We start from the raw sequence: 15692 nt of genomic DNA on the forward strand, positions 1-15692 counted from the left end.
GTAAAAAAACGTGAAAACCTGACAATTTCAACCTATTAATCATAAAGGAAATTTCACATTAAGAACTAGTTCAGCAACCAAAGAACATTGTTCAGACTTGGGAACCTTGATCAATCCAACGAAAAAAAAAACAGCTTTACAATACGTAACAATCGACTGTTAAGAACGTTTTAGGAAGCCTTATCTTTCTAGAAAACATTTCTTCTGCTGATAGAGATGTCATGCAGTACTTGAGAAAGTACATCAAAGAAATAGTCCAGGCAAAATTAAAGTTGTTTTTATGCTTTTGTACAGCGTCTGACTAAATGTTGAAAGAACTGGCAGATATTCCATTCAGTTTGTTTTACAAGATGGTCTGGATCAAGTGGGAAATTTTCGGAAGTAACAAAGAGCTATTATCCTTCATTTTAACAGAATTTAACGGTTTCTTATTGATGATATTTGAGTAATGGACATCATTTAATTACCAAATTGAAGTCTTGAAAGATACATGTACATGTTTTTTTTTGTTTACTTAATTTATGTTGATCATTGTTGACTCTTTTTATTCATAGCCTATTTAACTTGTACCAGAAACACGTACAAAATGTAGAGTTGTTAAATTCTTCATGTGTAACAAATCATTAAAAAAAACTACCCTCAACTTTATATCTTGCACACATACTTCCCAAATGACTATACTGATGCAAATAGTTGATTTATTATAGTACATTTTGTATTCATGTGTAGATCTGTCGTCAATAATTGTTTGGATAATAAGAAACAATGAATATGGTGTATAAATTCGTGACACAAAATTTCTACATACACTTGACAAAGCCCAAAGCAACGGAACAGCAGTTTAATTGCTGTTCTTCATCTCAAAGTCACAGTGATGCTTTTCACGGTCTCACCGCAATGCAAGTTCAAGACGGAATCTTTTCTGTCTATAACGATACGGGACTACATTAAAAGTTTTTTTTTGTATGATTACATGATAACAAGGGCATTTTGAGGCTGATTATTTTTCCACAATGTGTTAATTATTTCTAATGAATAATTGGTTGCGTTATTTCATTGGTGTGATCATTTTATAACTGAAGGAAATGGTTTAATGACTACCAACGCACACCAATGAAATATTACATAATTACAGGCACACACCCATAAAAAGAGACTCGATATATCTACATCTGTGTAAAGTAGTTTGGGTGATAAGGATCAATTTTGGTCCAAACATATCAACATACCATCAAGGTATAAAGCACAGGCACACAACAACTTAATATGTTATAAAATTGAGAATGGAAATGGGGAATGTGTCAAAGAGACAACAACCCGAACATGTTAGTGATTCCGAAACATACATTTCTTTTAAATACGAAGTTGTATTGCTTGTGCGCTCTATGTTAACCGGATTAAAGTATGTCCAACAATGAAGTAAAAGCAGGCAAAACAAATACTTTTAATCTGATTCCTTCATTTACATGTTTAGTTATAGTTTGATTGTTCAAGATATCTTTACAAATATGTTATTTGCATGATAAGTTATGTTAAAGCCCTGTCAATATATCTCTAGCACCTTGGTAAAATGATCTTCAAATGGTTGTTGAATGCTTGGACAAAAAAGGCCCATCAATGACCCTTATCCTTTGAAGTTGCAGTCTATTGATTTACTTGATGTCTTGGAAAGATTTACCAGGACCAAATACAGATCAGAGTTTGCTATTGTTTTTCCCCTTCAATTATGTAAATAGGGGCACCAAAAAGAGTCGAAAGTCAACATTTTTATCTGCGAGTACTCTCAGATCATTACTTAGTGTCCTTTTGTTGTTGGGATATACAAGTAACCGTTCACGTACACCCTGTGCTTTTGTTAGATGTATTTCTATTTGTATCCATCTGATGAATTAAGCTTTTTGCAACTGATTTATATAGTTCGTTTTTATATTGTACTGTTATCTATTGCATCCTCTAAGAAACTAGACATCTGGAAGTCATACTTGATCTCCAATAAAGTTGCAAACTAATTACCATATGACGAGACTTAAAATATCTCCAGCAAAATATACAAATGGATAAATTAACGGAAAATTGCGCTGACCACTACACCACGCCTTTCACGACTAGCGCTTATTGATGACAATAGCTCACATGATCCTTCGGCTAACGGCTTAAATATTCGAATAAGCTACAATGCCAGAAAATGCAGTATATGTTTATCCGTCCATCTTTTATTGATTAACTGTTTACTAAAGTTGTGTGCACAAGATTAAAAGTTGTGTGCATAAGATTTAAAGTTGTGCGCACAAGTTTAAAAGTTGTGCGCACAAGATTAAAAAAGTTGTGTGCACAAGTTCAAAAAAGTTGTGTGCACAAGTTCAAAAAAGTTGTGCGCACAAGATTAAAAAAGTTGTGCACACAAGATCAAAAGAGTTGTGCACACAAGATCAAAAGTTGTGCGCACAAGATTTAAAGTTGTGCGCATAAGTTTAAAAGTTGTGCGCACAAGTTTAAAAGTTGTGCGCTCAAGTTTAAAAGTTGTGCGCTCAAGTTTAAAAGTTGTGCGCATAAGATTTAAAGTCTCGCGCACAAATATTTTTAATTTCATCTTTGGCACTTAAGGGTAGGATTCTATACTAGATATAGAATTCATCCCCCAAAAATTATATATGTTTATATTATAGTGTAACACCGTATTAGGAAAGTTTATTCATAAAAACAATAACTTAGTTCATACTTAAAAAAAATATAAAGAACCTATTATTGCATGGTTGATATGCACTTGTTATGTAGCTTAGTTGTTGATCAGCGTGTAGTGACCTACAATTTAACTAATTTTTCATTTCTAACTAAACATGTTTACAAACAGACAATCTGCATTGCATTCAATTTAATTTGTTCAATAAAATGAGTAATTGGTTTGTAGTTGGCTTAAATTCAAACATGTTTTGCTGTTGCTATGCTCAATACGGAATTTGTAAAGAATAAAAAAAGATGTATTTGAAAAAATATCACACAACTGCTTAATTTATACTTAGGAGGGGCAAGCACCATTTTTTTAACCGTTGCTAGGCAACATTTCGGTTGTTAAGGTTGTTTTTAAGCATAAAGTGAACAAAATCAATGGGTATTTTCATTTGTGACTTCAAGTTCTTCTTGGACGAACAATGTCATTTGCAAATACTTTTTGTACAGGTAATAAAAGCAATCAATATGTGATAATTTTCAATCTTAATAAAAACCGTTGCTAGGCAACCTTCCTTTCACCGGAGCACAATAAAATCATAATTTTTTCAAGTTTCTACACTTAGACCATCATTGATATCAATATAAACTTATTTGGAGAGGGGTTCAATAATAGCCCTTATCATACCTTGTCCTTAGTTCTAAAGTGTTCAAAATTGAACTTTATTTAATTTCATCATAAACGAATCCTGGGGTTATTAGGTATGCTGAATCTACATGTAACCATGTATTTAGATTTTGGATATTGCACCGTAATAAGAAAATGTCCAATCTAATTTTTAAAGACCACGTTCATTCTGTGTCAGAAACCTATTTTGTGTCAACTATTTAATCACAATCTAAATTCAGAGCTATATCAAGGTTGAATGTTGTGTCCATACTTGCCCAACTGTTCAGGGTTCGATCTCTGCGGTCGTATAAAACTGCGCCCTGTGGAGCATCTGGTTTGTTTCCCGTTTTGTAAATAGAATAGACCGTTGGTTTAACTGTTTGTAAATGTGTACACTGGTCATTTTGGGACCCTTTATATTTTGCTGTTTTGGGTCAGCTAATTAATCAAAAGAAGGCTCCGTGTTGAAAGTCGTACTTGGACCTATTATTATTAGCTTAAAATTGCTGAAACTTGGATGCGGAGTTCTCTCAATGGCACTTATACCACATATTCTTATTTATAATGTTCTTACGTATTTATAATTATTGGTTATTTTTTTTTAAACTTATTTCGAAATATTTTAATTGGAAAATAAATAACTTTATTCATGTGCGAACTAAAGATGGGTTTCGGGTGGCATGAATATAGGAAACTAATACCTTTTTAATTTTTTATAAAATAATGCTAAAGGTCTTCGAAACTTTGATATAGTCCAGCTTGTGCAATACCATAAATTGGAAAATATAGAATAAATAAAAGGATATGAGACTTTCCAATCCCTTAAATAAAATTGCCATGATTCAAGGTCGCTTCACGTCGTAACATTATCGGACAAGGAATAGCTAGCATGATTTGATTTCCTTTAAAATGTCCATTCGAATTTTCAGTATTAATATGATCCTATAAGCTATACTCCCAGTTCATACATTCCCAGATCTAACTGAATCTTACCTCGAAATCCAGAAGTATATAATTTCTTAGATGACACGACTAGTTCAAGAGCTAAGAAAGCATGACCTATTTTTATAATTTGGATTATCGTCAACGGTTTCTGAGATACAACAGGGGTTGGTTCCTGATGAAGCCAGAGACAGGGGATCACCCCCCCCCCCCTTGTGAAAAAAAATTAGATGATTAGATAGGGAATCACTGAAGCATAACTGGAGCCCCTCTTAGACAGTCAATGGGCCCCCTGTAATGAAAATTTCTGGATCCGCCACTGGAAGTGGTAAAGATTTTATTTTTCATTTGATTAAGATAGATTGTTTTCCATTGTGTTATTCATTTTGATCCCATTCGGTAAAGTCAATGCGTACGGTTGTTGAGTTTAAAGGGTAAAAAACTACAGAAAATCACACTTAGCCACACATTTTTCTTAATGGTATTTAATATTCTTACTTAAAAACCGAAATTTATGGGGTCTTTTGCATAATGTTCCTAATTTTCATCTCTTTTAAAATTTAGAATTAAATGCATTAACCGCAACCAAATCCTCACTGTGTCCCCACTTTTTGTTTCAACACTTGCTAAATTGTACTGGAATTTTGCGGGCATCATCTAGTGTATGCTTATATCAAAGAAAATACATCAGCTAGCGACGTTCTATCAATGTATTCTATAATGGTCTTTATATTTGGAGAAATGGAGAAAATCCTGTAATTTAATTTTTAATAACTGGATTTAAGTATGGCCGTTGCAATTTGGGTAACCCTCGTGGAATCCTGGATCGTTTGGAGGTCTGCTCAGACCAATTTTTCTTTGATTGAATATGGATTCAAAATCAAAGTTTTATTTATTGTCGATACATAGTAAACAAAGTAACACCTCTACAAAATAAACACTGAAAGGAAATTTTTGTCTAAATAATTAAAAAACGTAGGTGAATTGTTTTTCCCTCCTCCTAACTTTGGAAGTTCTAAGGGATGTATTACATTTACTAGCACTTGTCGCCCTATTAACGCCATGTAAGTCCGCCAGTTCTTATCATTTATAGGAACCACATCCCCTTTTCGTAACTTGGTCTTACCATAGTCCACCAGCCAAGTACACGATAATATAGCAGTATGAGACGGTGTTTTTAGTCAACACAAGTTTGGGACGATCATGTTTGACATAACAGAGCACACAAAGCAACTAAGCACTAAAATAAACAAGGCCTAGATGAAGCAAAGTAAAACAACGAAAAGTCGGAGAACAAGTTATAGTGCAAAAAAAAAGTAAATAAAAAAAGTTACCAACAAGGCATGGGCATTAGTATGAACTGTCATAAAAGCTGATAAGAGAAACAATAAATATCAAGTCTCCTTTGTACTGCCTTATTTAAAAAGTAATATTTTTGTTCTTTGTTTCTGATATAACTTGAGCAAGTTTGTCCGGACAAAAACAAAGTTATAATTCAAAACAAAGACAGAAATGGCACTTAAATTATAAATCACCTTATAGGTTTTCTTGAAATTTCCGATTAATTTTAAGGAACTTTTTATTGGTAGTGTTCCATAGAGAAGGAATGGAGATACGTAACACGAACGACCAAATGACACATATGTAGTTTAAACAGTATTTATTCATAAAAAAAAATTACAAGAATATTTAAATTATTACAGTGTTACATGAAGTTGTAATCTTAGCACATATTCGTGACTTTGAAATATTGATTTATAAATAAAATTACATTAAAAGTGTATGCTATAACTTCAGAATGAGTTATTAAAGAGTTATTAAAGCAGGTTATTTCATAAAGTGGTATTATAATTTCATGGATACATCTGTTCCTCATTGCATAAATACGATGGCCAAATGCGTTCAAGCTGAAAGCGGGGCCCTTATTAGTAAACAAAAAGTTATTTAAACTCAGACACTCCACGAATTGAAATGTATTTCATTTAACAATACAATACAATACAATACAATACAATACAATACAATACAATACAATACAATACAATACAATACAATACAATACAATACAATACAATACAATACAATACAATACAATACAATACAATACAATACAATACAATACAATACAATACAATACAATACAATACAAATACAAATACAATACAATACAATACAATACAATAATACAGTATACACAATTCACAATTGTAAAAGTAAACTTTTTTCTAAATAATGAATGCCATTTTAAAAGAATAATTAGAGATGGATTAAAAAAGTAACTAGTTTTTTACACATGTTTAAAAAGCTATTATAAAACACATTTAAATCGTAAAACACCGGTATTAAAAAAAAAAGTTATACGGTCTAAAATAAGCTTGGCGGTTTTGACACATTTTTGTATCACCTTGATATTGTCACTCGCTACAATAAATGAGAGTTTCAAGGAATTCTACGGAAGCGTATTAGCGCCACATATTTTTTTTTAATTTTCCTTCCTATCTTTGCATTTGCGATATAACGCTAAACGCAAACATTTGCGAAATAAATATAACGTAAACATTTGTTTTATCTTATTTCTTTATTAAGACTCAAAGGAAACAGCAGTTATTAATAGAGAAGGCTACATATATGTTAAAAGATTTATCACTTTTGTTGTCATTGCAAATTAAAATGTTTGGATAATTAGAATACACCATTGACTAATGATGAGCACAATAATATAAAAAAGATGTGGTATAAGTGCACGTAAGAAAACTCTCCATCTAAGTTAGTTTTCGTAAAAGTAACCCATCATAGGCCAAAGTACGGTCTTCAACACTGAGCTTTGACTCACACTGAACAGCAAACTATGAAGACCCCACCAAACGGTATCAATGTTACTACTAGTATATCTATTACAAAGGAAATTGAATAAATTGTGCTTATACCGAAGAGAACAAAACCAACCCTGCTAATATAGCTTTAACCGAATATAAATGTACTTCCAAAGTACTTAGCTCTCGTTTGAGAACTGTGTAAAGTTGGTTAGATTCAAACAAGCTTCCATTTGGCAATAAATGTATAGAATTAGGATGTTTTATTGATAAAATTATGTTCTCTCAATTCAAATTAATACCCATGCACCTTATAAAATACTTCACTATATTGAAACGAAAATGCATTGACTTTCTATCAAATAATATTTATCATATTATCAGATTTGTAAAAAAAACGATTTTTGCATCAAAATTTTAAATTCATTTCAAAGCAGAAAGATTATATTGTCTTTTTGACTTGGAAGTTTCACAATTGTATGACATTATTTTTTATCTTTCAATTTAAATATGCCTATACCATATCTATTTTCTTGTTTAATTCCACCTTATGTAATAATGCTGTATTTTGATTGTATGAGAGACATGGTATTTTTTACCAATTTCTATGAATTGAGATTTTCTTTTCTCTGCCGGGGTATTTTTCATTAGGGAATTCCATGTGCCGGGGTATTTGCTAGCAAATACCATGGCAGATGGGGAACACCATGTCTAAAAATAACTCAATGAATTATTTCTATTCTAATATGACAAATTCATGGTCATTTTAAATATATGGTTCCAGATGAAATATTTTGAGGATAAAAAGGATCATTTGAATGACGTAAAAATTCCGCGAACCTGTAATTTTAATGACGTCATAAATAAAATTCAACGGAAATGAATTGTCAACTGGTCACATAAAACGGAAATCCACTTGTATTGTGCTTCAATCAAACTGATGAACTAAGTGTAGTAGTCACCCGAGAATCAGCAAATTATCATAAAAAGGTCAGCTAGTGACTGTAAATAAAAAAAAAATGATAAGAAATGATTATACGGTCAATGCAATTTGACTGCGCAAATAGCACAGCGGCAGTGCATGTACATACAAAAATTACACATTCAAGTAGAAATTACATATGATACATGATTATAATAAACTTACTAGGGTTGAACATTCGGTGGAATTAAACAATTATATCATGCTTACAAGGGGTATTTGCCAAAAATACCGGTTTCGAGGTAATCAAATTTCCCTCGCCTATCGGCTCTGGAAATTTGTACCTCTCAACCGGTATTTTTGGTAAATACCCCTTGTAAGCATGATATATTTGTATAAAAGTACATACTTTTCTGATGCAAAAAATCAGTCTTTGTATGGTTGCACTTCAACGGAAATATGTACAAAACTGAATGAAAAATTGAAATCAAGATATTTTCGTTATAACGCAAAGGATTGCGTTATTTCGCAAAGGTTTGCATTATTTCGTAAAGGTTTGCGTTATTTCGTAAAGGTTTGCGTTATTTCGCAAAGGTTTGCATTATTCCGTAAAGGTTTGCGTTATTTCGTAAAGGTTTGCGTTATTTCGCAAAGGTTTGCGCAAAGATAGGAAGAAAAATTAAAAAAAAAATGTGTGGCGCTTAAACGTCTCCGTAGAATTCGGCAATATACTAAAACATTCGTTTTCATTCAAAGTTTAGAATCTTATACAGTTCGTCTGTAAGATCGTGGTACAACGGACATTCAGTCAATACATGCTCCTCCGTTTCAATTTTAACGCCACAAACAAAACAAGTTCTTTGATCTATTGGGCGACTCTCGTAGCGTCCTCTCTCCACACGTATTGGGACAAAATCACAATGAAACTGAGAGTAAGATCTTCTGTGTGGTGGTATTATAATTTATCTAGGTAAAGTCCTATATATACAATCTGTTTAAATGTACGTAGTTTGCTGCTCTTGTTCCATTTGGTCTAGTATTGTCCTTATGCAAATCTTCATTCCATTTCTGTTTGAAGTCGGACATTTAACATTGAAGTTTAACATGTATAGCAGTGCAAAATTGATGCTTATCAATAACAGTGTCATTAAACAAGTTCGCTATCCCACATGATTCGAATAAACTATAAATTCTTACAGTCAACAAAAAATGATTTAAGTAATAATGTTACCGCATTTTGTAAACCGCCTAGGACCTTTTGTTTGAATACAATCAATTGCATTTTTTTAAAAGAAGTCATTGAAGTCAATGATATTTTTTTTTCTCCATGGTAGCAGACAACATTGGAGCAGATGTATATATGACTCTCATATGGAAGCGCATATGGTACACCCCTTGTAAAGTTATTTTGTTGCTAATAAGTCGGAATTATTAGTTAAGTTGTGTGTTATAAGCTGGAATCTTATCATCAAGTTGAAGTCCAGTTGTCGGAATGATGTAGAAAAATTGTTTTACAATGTCGACTTGCTGATATAAATATAATGTCATAGTAATAAGAAGTCGACACGTTGAATTCAACTTATTAATTGATTAAGTCGGCAACTTGTTTATTTGATATTAAATCATCATGTTGAAGTCAACTTGTCGGAATGATAAAGAAAAAGTTTTTGATTACGATGTCGACTTGTTAATATAAATGTAAATGACATAAAATAAGAAGTCGACTTGTTTATTAATTAAGTCAACTTGCTTATTTGATGTTAACTTTATTTGTTCTCACGGTCAGATTCCCACGGTCCGTATTTTACTTCCTGTGCTGACACATTAAAGATGGAGATCGACAGCAACAACATCAGCGGGAGCAGTGGAAACGAGTCATAAGTAAGTTTATATTTGTTTTCTTTGGAGACTTAGCGTTATATTTTAATATGAAGCAATACTGAACACAAAATGAAAAAGATCATAGGGAGAAAAAACGTTATTGTTTGACTGAAAGGGCATTGAAAAGTTACAGTTTAACGTGACCTGTGATAAGATCTAGAGTAAGACGTCTGCTATTATTAAAGATATATTCTACTTAAAGGGTTTCACCCCTCTCCCCACCATCCCATCACAAGTACACTACCCGCTCTGTACGACTGTCAATGAAAAATGGAAAAAAAACTGAATGGTCCCTCTCTTTCGCCTTTCAGAGTCCTTTGTAGATCAATCTCCATGACTCATTTAATTCATAACAGCTGAGCAAAAAAAAATTAGTAATCTAAACAAATAATTTGATTCACAACTAGCAGGGTGGATCTTGTCATTTATAAGGGTTGGGTATGGGGATCCTAGCCCACGATAAAGGGGTGTTCCAACTATATGTCCCCATTCAATTGCATTGATCTTCCAAATAAATGTAAAAGAGGGTTCCAACCCCGGACCCCCTGCTTTCGCCACTAATGCCAGGTAGCAAAGCATGATGCGAAACGAAATATGTGTTCACTTTATTTTGATTTTGACCGATTAGAAGATTTTGCTATTCATTAAACATTTCTATTTCAGCTGCTTGGTCACCTGCCCGTCTAATAAATGGTCAAAGACTATGGAAGCAAGCAATATTTTAAAGGTAATGTTGAAAGTAAAACAAAGAAATATGTTGCTGACATCGAACATCAAATCAACACACTTTGGCTTAAAAACAAACAAAATTTGTCAAAACTTTCTTGTATGGTTTTTATAATGTTTTTCTTCATTTAGACTAATCAGCTCCATCTTCGTGGAAAGTATGAAAAAGGTTTAATACTGTATTATGATTTATTTTGTAAAAACTGCACCTTAAACGGCCAAAAATTACAAAAAATAAAGGATTACCAAAATAGGAAAAATGAGCACACATTTACACGGCTCTAGCGAAAAATATAGTGAACCATGATATAATGTTTTCTTCATATTTTGTCTAGCATGCGCAGTAAAAGCGAGACATGTAGGTACGGTTTTACAGGCGACGGTGAATATATGGCGTTAACATTGCAACCAAGTTTGCTGCTCATGTCTTTATCTCGTGAAGCATAACGAGTAAGGTTCTTATATTTAGGATGCAGATTTCCTACATATTGTTCTTGCCAGTCACTCATGCGCCATTTATCTTTGACCTATTTTAAATGCTTGAATGACCCTGAAGAAATTTAATAGTCAATTTTGCAACCGAGTTTACTGCTTAAGTCCATATCTCAAGAAATAGAAGTCTAAGGTTGATAATATTTGGCATTAACGTCTCCAACTACAAGGGGATGATAGTCTGAAGTGTAATTTTAGCTTTGACTTAGGTTGATGATATTAGACAAGGAGGTTCCCCACTACCAGGGGATGTCATTTTGATACCTGTAATTTGATCTTGGCCTTGTTTTTATGGTTGATTGACTTTGACAATATGCGACCAAATTTTATAAATTAGTCAATGATTGATAAAGAACTAGATATCATGTTTAAGGAGGCATGATGTTACAACAAATTTATCAAAAATTGAAACATATTTTTTTCATAACAAATTTTATTCATTAGGTACACTATTTGTTGTTTCTTTAAGATATGGTACAAAAATCAACCAAACAAAATAAATTCGTTTAGGCATCAGATGACTTTTAAAATGTTTATTCGATTGCAATATGCTGGAAGAAGATATGTCCTCTTGTTTGAAAATGAAAACATGTTCAAATGTAAAAATATCATATGCTTATACCTGATACCTATAACGGGTAAATTTAAAAATGAAATATGTTATAAATATCGCCATGAAGATTTATTTTGGATTGTCAAAACTTACTGTGTATTTTTCCATTTCGTATTCCATTAAATGTGAAGGCGCAGCGCATTTCCTAGTAGTTTTATAGTAAGCTGATGACGTCACAGTGAACACCCTATTTAGATATCAAGCCAATGTGATTTTTCATTTTATCATTACATCATACGTGTAATTTCTATCTTTATGTTTCAGTTACTCTGTTGTCTCCTTTGTGTTGCTGATCATGACGTTACAGGAATACCTTACCCAGGCGATGATGCTTCTGTGCCTGAACTAGTCCAATACTATCATCAATTATGCTACACGTCCCTTCAAATATGTGGATTTCTTTTGTTTGTTCACGGAACATTCATGAGTTGTTCCATGTTAAAAAGACTTAAGAGAAGATTAAATATCAGACGGCGTAACAACCAGTCGCCATTACCTACAGTTGTAAGGACAATCCTGGCTTTACACCGTAATGGCCTGTCTAATGTTGGATACAGGTATATGTGGAGGACTCTGAACATAGGCTTTGGACTTGGCGTCACACAATCAAGAGCAAGGCTTTGCTTAAGAACAATAGACCAACAGGGTGTACTCAACAGATCGCGTCGAGTTCTTCGAAGGAGAGTGTACTACAATAGAGGACCAAACTATCTGATTCATGTCGATGGTTACGATAAATTAAAACCCTACGGCATAGCTATACATGGGGCAATCGATGGATACTCTCGTAAACTTTTATGGTTGATAACAATAACCCCAGATATGTCGGTTACTGGTATCTTAATTGGATCAAACAAAGAAAGATGCTTCCAAGGGTTGTTCGATCGGATGCAGGAACAGAAAACGTCATAATGAGGGATTTACAAAGATCGTTGCGACATAATCAAAACGATGAAATGTCGGGACAAAATTCTTTTCTCGTCGGCAGATCTGTTGCAAATCAAAGAATAGAAAGGCTTTGGGGTACACTAAAAACGAGTTTCACCCAGTTTTGGAGAAACCGTTTCCAGGATTTCCAAGACACTGGACTTCTTAATGTATCGTGTCCAGTACATAAAGAATGTGTTCGATTTTGTTTCCTCTCCGTTATCCAACATCAATTGGACATGTTTGCTGAGAACTGGAACTCACATAGAATAAGAAGACAACGTGCTGAAGTTGTAACACCAAGTGGTATTCCAAATATGTTATACTATCAGCCAGAGATCTTTGGTGGAAGAGACTGTTCATTTCCTTTACCATGTAACTTACAAACAATTGACAATCTCATAGAGGAATATACAGAGAACTTTCCAGAGCATGGCTGTAGCAATGAATTTATTAACATTGTCGAGTTGCTTACTGGAAACAGACGAGATCAGTTTCCCATCATCACATCATACGATGACGCAGAGCTATTGTTTCGGACATTGATTGCTGCCTTACCGAATTGAACATTTGCTATACATTTTTTATACAATAATGATTTTTCAAACATATTTTTAGAAATTAATTAAATATATAATATAAGTAGGTTTGATATTTGGTTTTACCATACAATAATTAAATCAAACAAAATTACTATGAGTTACTATATACTGTTTCTTGGTCCAGATTTTTTGTTGTTGATTATGGTAAATATAAAAGAAAATACTCTCTACGCCTAGTGCAGCATGATACGATCACATTTATCAAGGGAACAAACAGTAGGGCAAGTGTTGACACAAAGCTCATGCCTGATTTGTAACGCCTGGTCTCGGCACAAAAAAGTTTGCCAATGGGATATGATATTCCTATGTTGATCGCATTCGTTTGAATGGTTTTGTTTCTACTTTCTTGTACTCAAGGATCTAGTTTAATGACAAACTTTTTGTGCCAATACTTTAGGATATGAAACAAAAGACTTTTAAGAGGCTGTATCGCTCACATCAACCGTGGCTACATAAGCCAGCCCAATTTAGACCCCGATATAATAGGTATGTTCCCCGTTATTGCCCATCAAGGATGGATATAGCATTGCTTGAAAAGTGTTCATACAAAAACAAATGTTATCAAGTTTGGTCTCAGTAGTTTTGTTTAAGATCTTTGATCCCCCTGGCCCTCAGCTCAGGGTCCAATGTTAAACTATGTTGTTAGTAATTCCTGCAATCTTGGGTTATAGTCTTGAACCTACCAGAAATAGTTTGCCTGTGCATTTTAAAAGATCATTGTGACCAAGTTTCATTGTAATTTGCACGGTACTTTTAGAAAATATCTTTCAATAAATTTCGCCATATGGTATAATCTCAACTACGTTCGTCACTGGCAATCAAGTTGGATTGTACCCTGTCCTGCCGAACACAATTTTGCTAGAAGGTCATCCAATGATAAGTTTTGCTTCAATTTGCTTAGTAGTTTCTAAGTAGAAGATCTTTCTATGCATTTCCAAATAAGATGCACTTACACTACGTTTTCCGCGGGCGGCCATCTACGATTGGAGACATACCTGACAGATATATTTATTGTAAGGATTTACTAGTAGTTTGTTTGCAATTAGTTCTATAAATTCTGTGTAAAAATGTGCTCCGTAGAGCGTAGCAAGTAACGACCGTATAAAGGGTACATTCGGGTAAGTGTTGACACAAAGTAAATGTAGACATATTAAATTGCTAGACTCCATCCAATTCAATCGCCCCGAAAGGGCCAATCACATCTCTAGACCCAATTTGGGCCTCTTGTTTGTTGGAAACGATAAACAAAAAACTTAAAAAATTAAGTAAAACACAATGTATGAAATCTACAAAATAAAAATATAAATCTATAAAGTATACACATGTCGAACAACATTTTTCGTTTCATCAAGTTGAAGCATTTTCAATCTAGATCCTTTTTGGTACTCTTCTCAGTTTTCAAAACCGCCAACAAATTACATAATCCATTAAAATACCTTCATATGATTTCTGTTCCAAACATCTTCATCAAAATCGGACAAAAAAAAATTGATTTCCAATTTGTTCTTGGTTCACCCCTTTTGGCCTTGTGTTTCTCAAAAACGGTAATTTCAACATCAAATATTCAAAACTATCTCCTACAGGGTCCAATGTGAAATCGTTGTTCCCCTCGGAGGCCTTGGATCAAACCAAAACCGGCCGGAAACAATTTGCAAAGGGAACTAGGTTTTGTTCCAATTGGTTGTTTTGAGCAACTGTTTAACTATGTTCCCGCTATGCCAGATCGTTTAAAAAGAATCAATACAAGAACCAATGTAAACAAGTTTGGTTCCTATAATTGTTAATGTTTGTGTCATTTTCGTCTTTTGTGGATAGTTGTCTCATTGGCAATCATACCACATCTTCTTTTTTATAAGTAAGTTCAGAGAAGATATTTGAATGCATTTCATACAAGTGTGGCAGTTAGGATTATTATTTCATCATTATTTCCCTTGTTTAAAACTATAAATTTCATATTTCTTTATTTGATAATTTAGATGAAGCTTATTCGCTATATATTTGTTAAATAGCATAGCTTTTGCTATTTGAATTCATTGGTAAAGGATATCTATTTATATTGTAAAGTTTAATATTTGCACCGTCGCAAAACCTTTGAGAAACTTATATATTTTAAAGAACTCGTTAACCGGATTTTAGGGACAAAAATGTCGGTTATTGATTGGGGATGTACGGCGACAGGGCGGGCGGCAATCAAATGTTGTCCGTGCATTAACTCATGAACCGTTCAACCAAAGCTTTTTTAAAAAATACTGATAACTAAATGGGGGTCAAGTTCAATAATGGCGAATTTGACTTTTACCGTTCAGGAGTTATGGTTCTTAAATGATGGAAAAATGGAGTTTCCAGTCGTGTCCGTGCATTAACTCATGAACCGTTCAACCAAAGCTTTTAAAATTTTAATATGTTGTTACTGACAACTAAATGAAGGTCAAGTTCA

The 15692-nt window shown here is 33.3% G+C and overlaps 1 protein-coding gene across 1 annotated transcript; it reads left to right on the forward strand.

The window, feature by feature from the left end:
* Positions 1-9685: 9685 nt before the first annotated feature.
* Positions 9686-12638, forward strand: LOC134688208 (uncharacterized). The gene is made up of 3 exons (XM_063548680.1): positions 9686-9895; positions 10559-10622; positions 11991-12638. Exons 2-3 carry the CDS (start codon positions 10599-10601, stop codon positions 12636-12638), a joined length of 672 nt encoding a protein of 223 aa, XP_063404750.1. The 5' UTR covers positions 9686-9895; positions 10559-10598.
* Positions 12639-15692: the final 3054 nt, after the last annotated feature.

This window comes from Mytilus trossulus, chromosome 10 (assembly GCF_036588685.1).
Source record: "Mytilus trossulus isolate FHL-02 chromosome 10, PNRI_Mtr1.1.1.hap1, whole genome shotgun sequence".
NCBI classification, from domain to species: Eukaryota; Metazoa; Mollusca; class Bivalvia; order Mytilida; family Mytilidae; genus Mytilus; species Mytilus trossulus.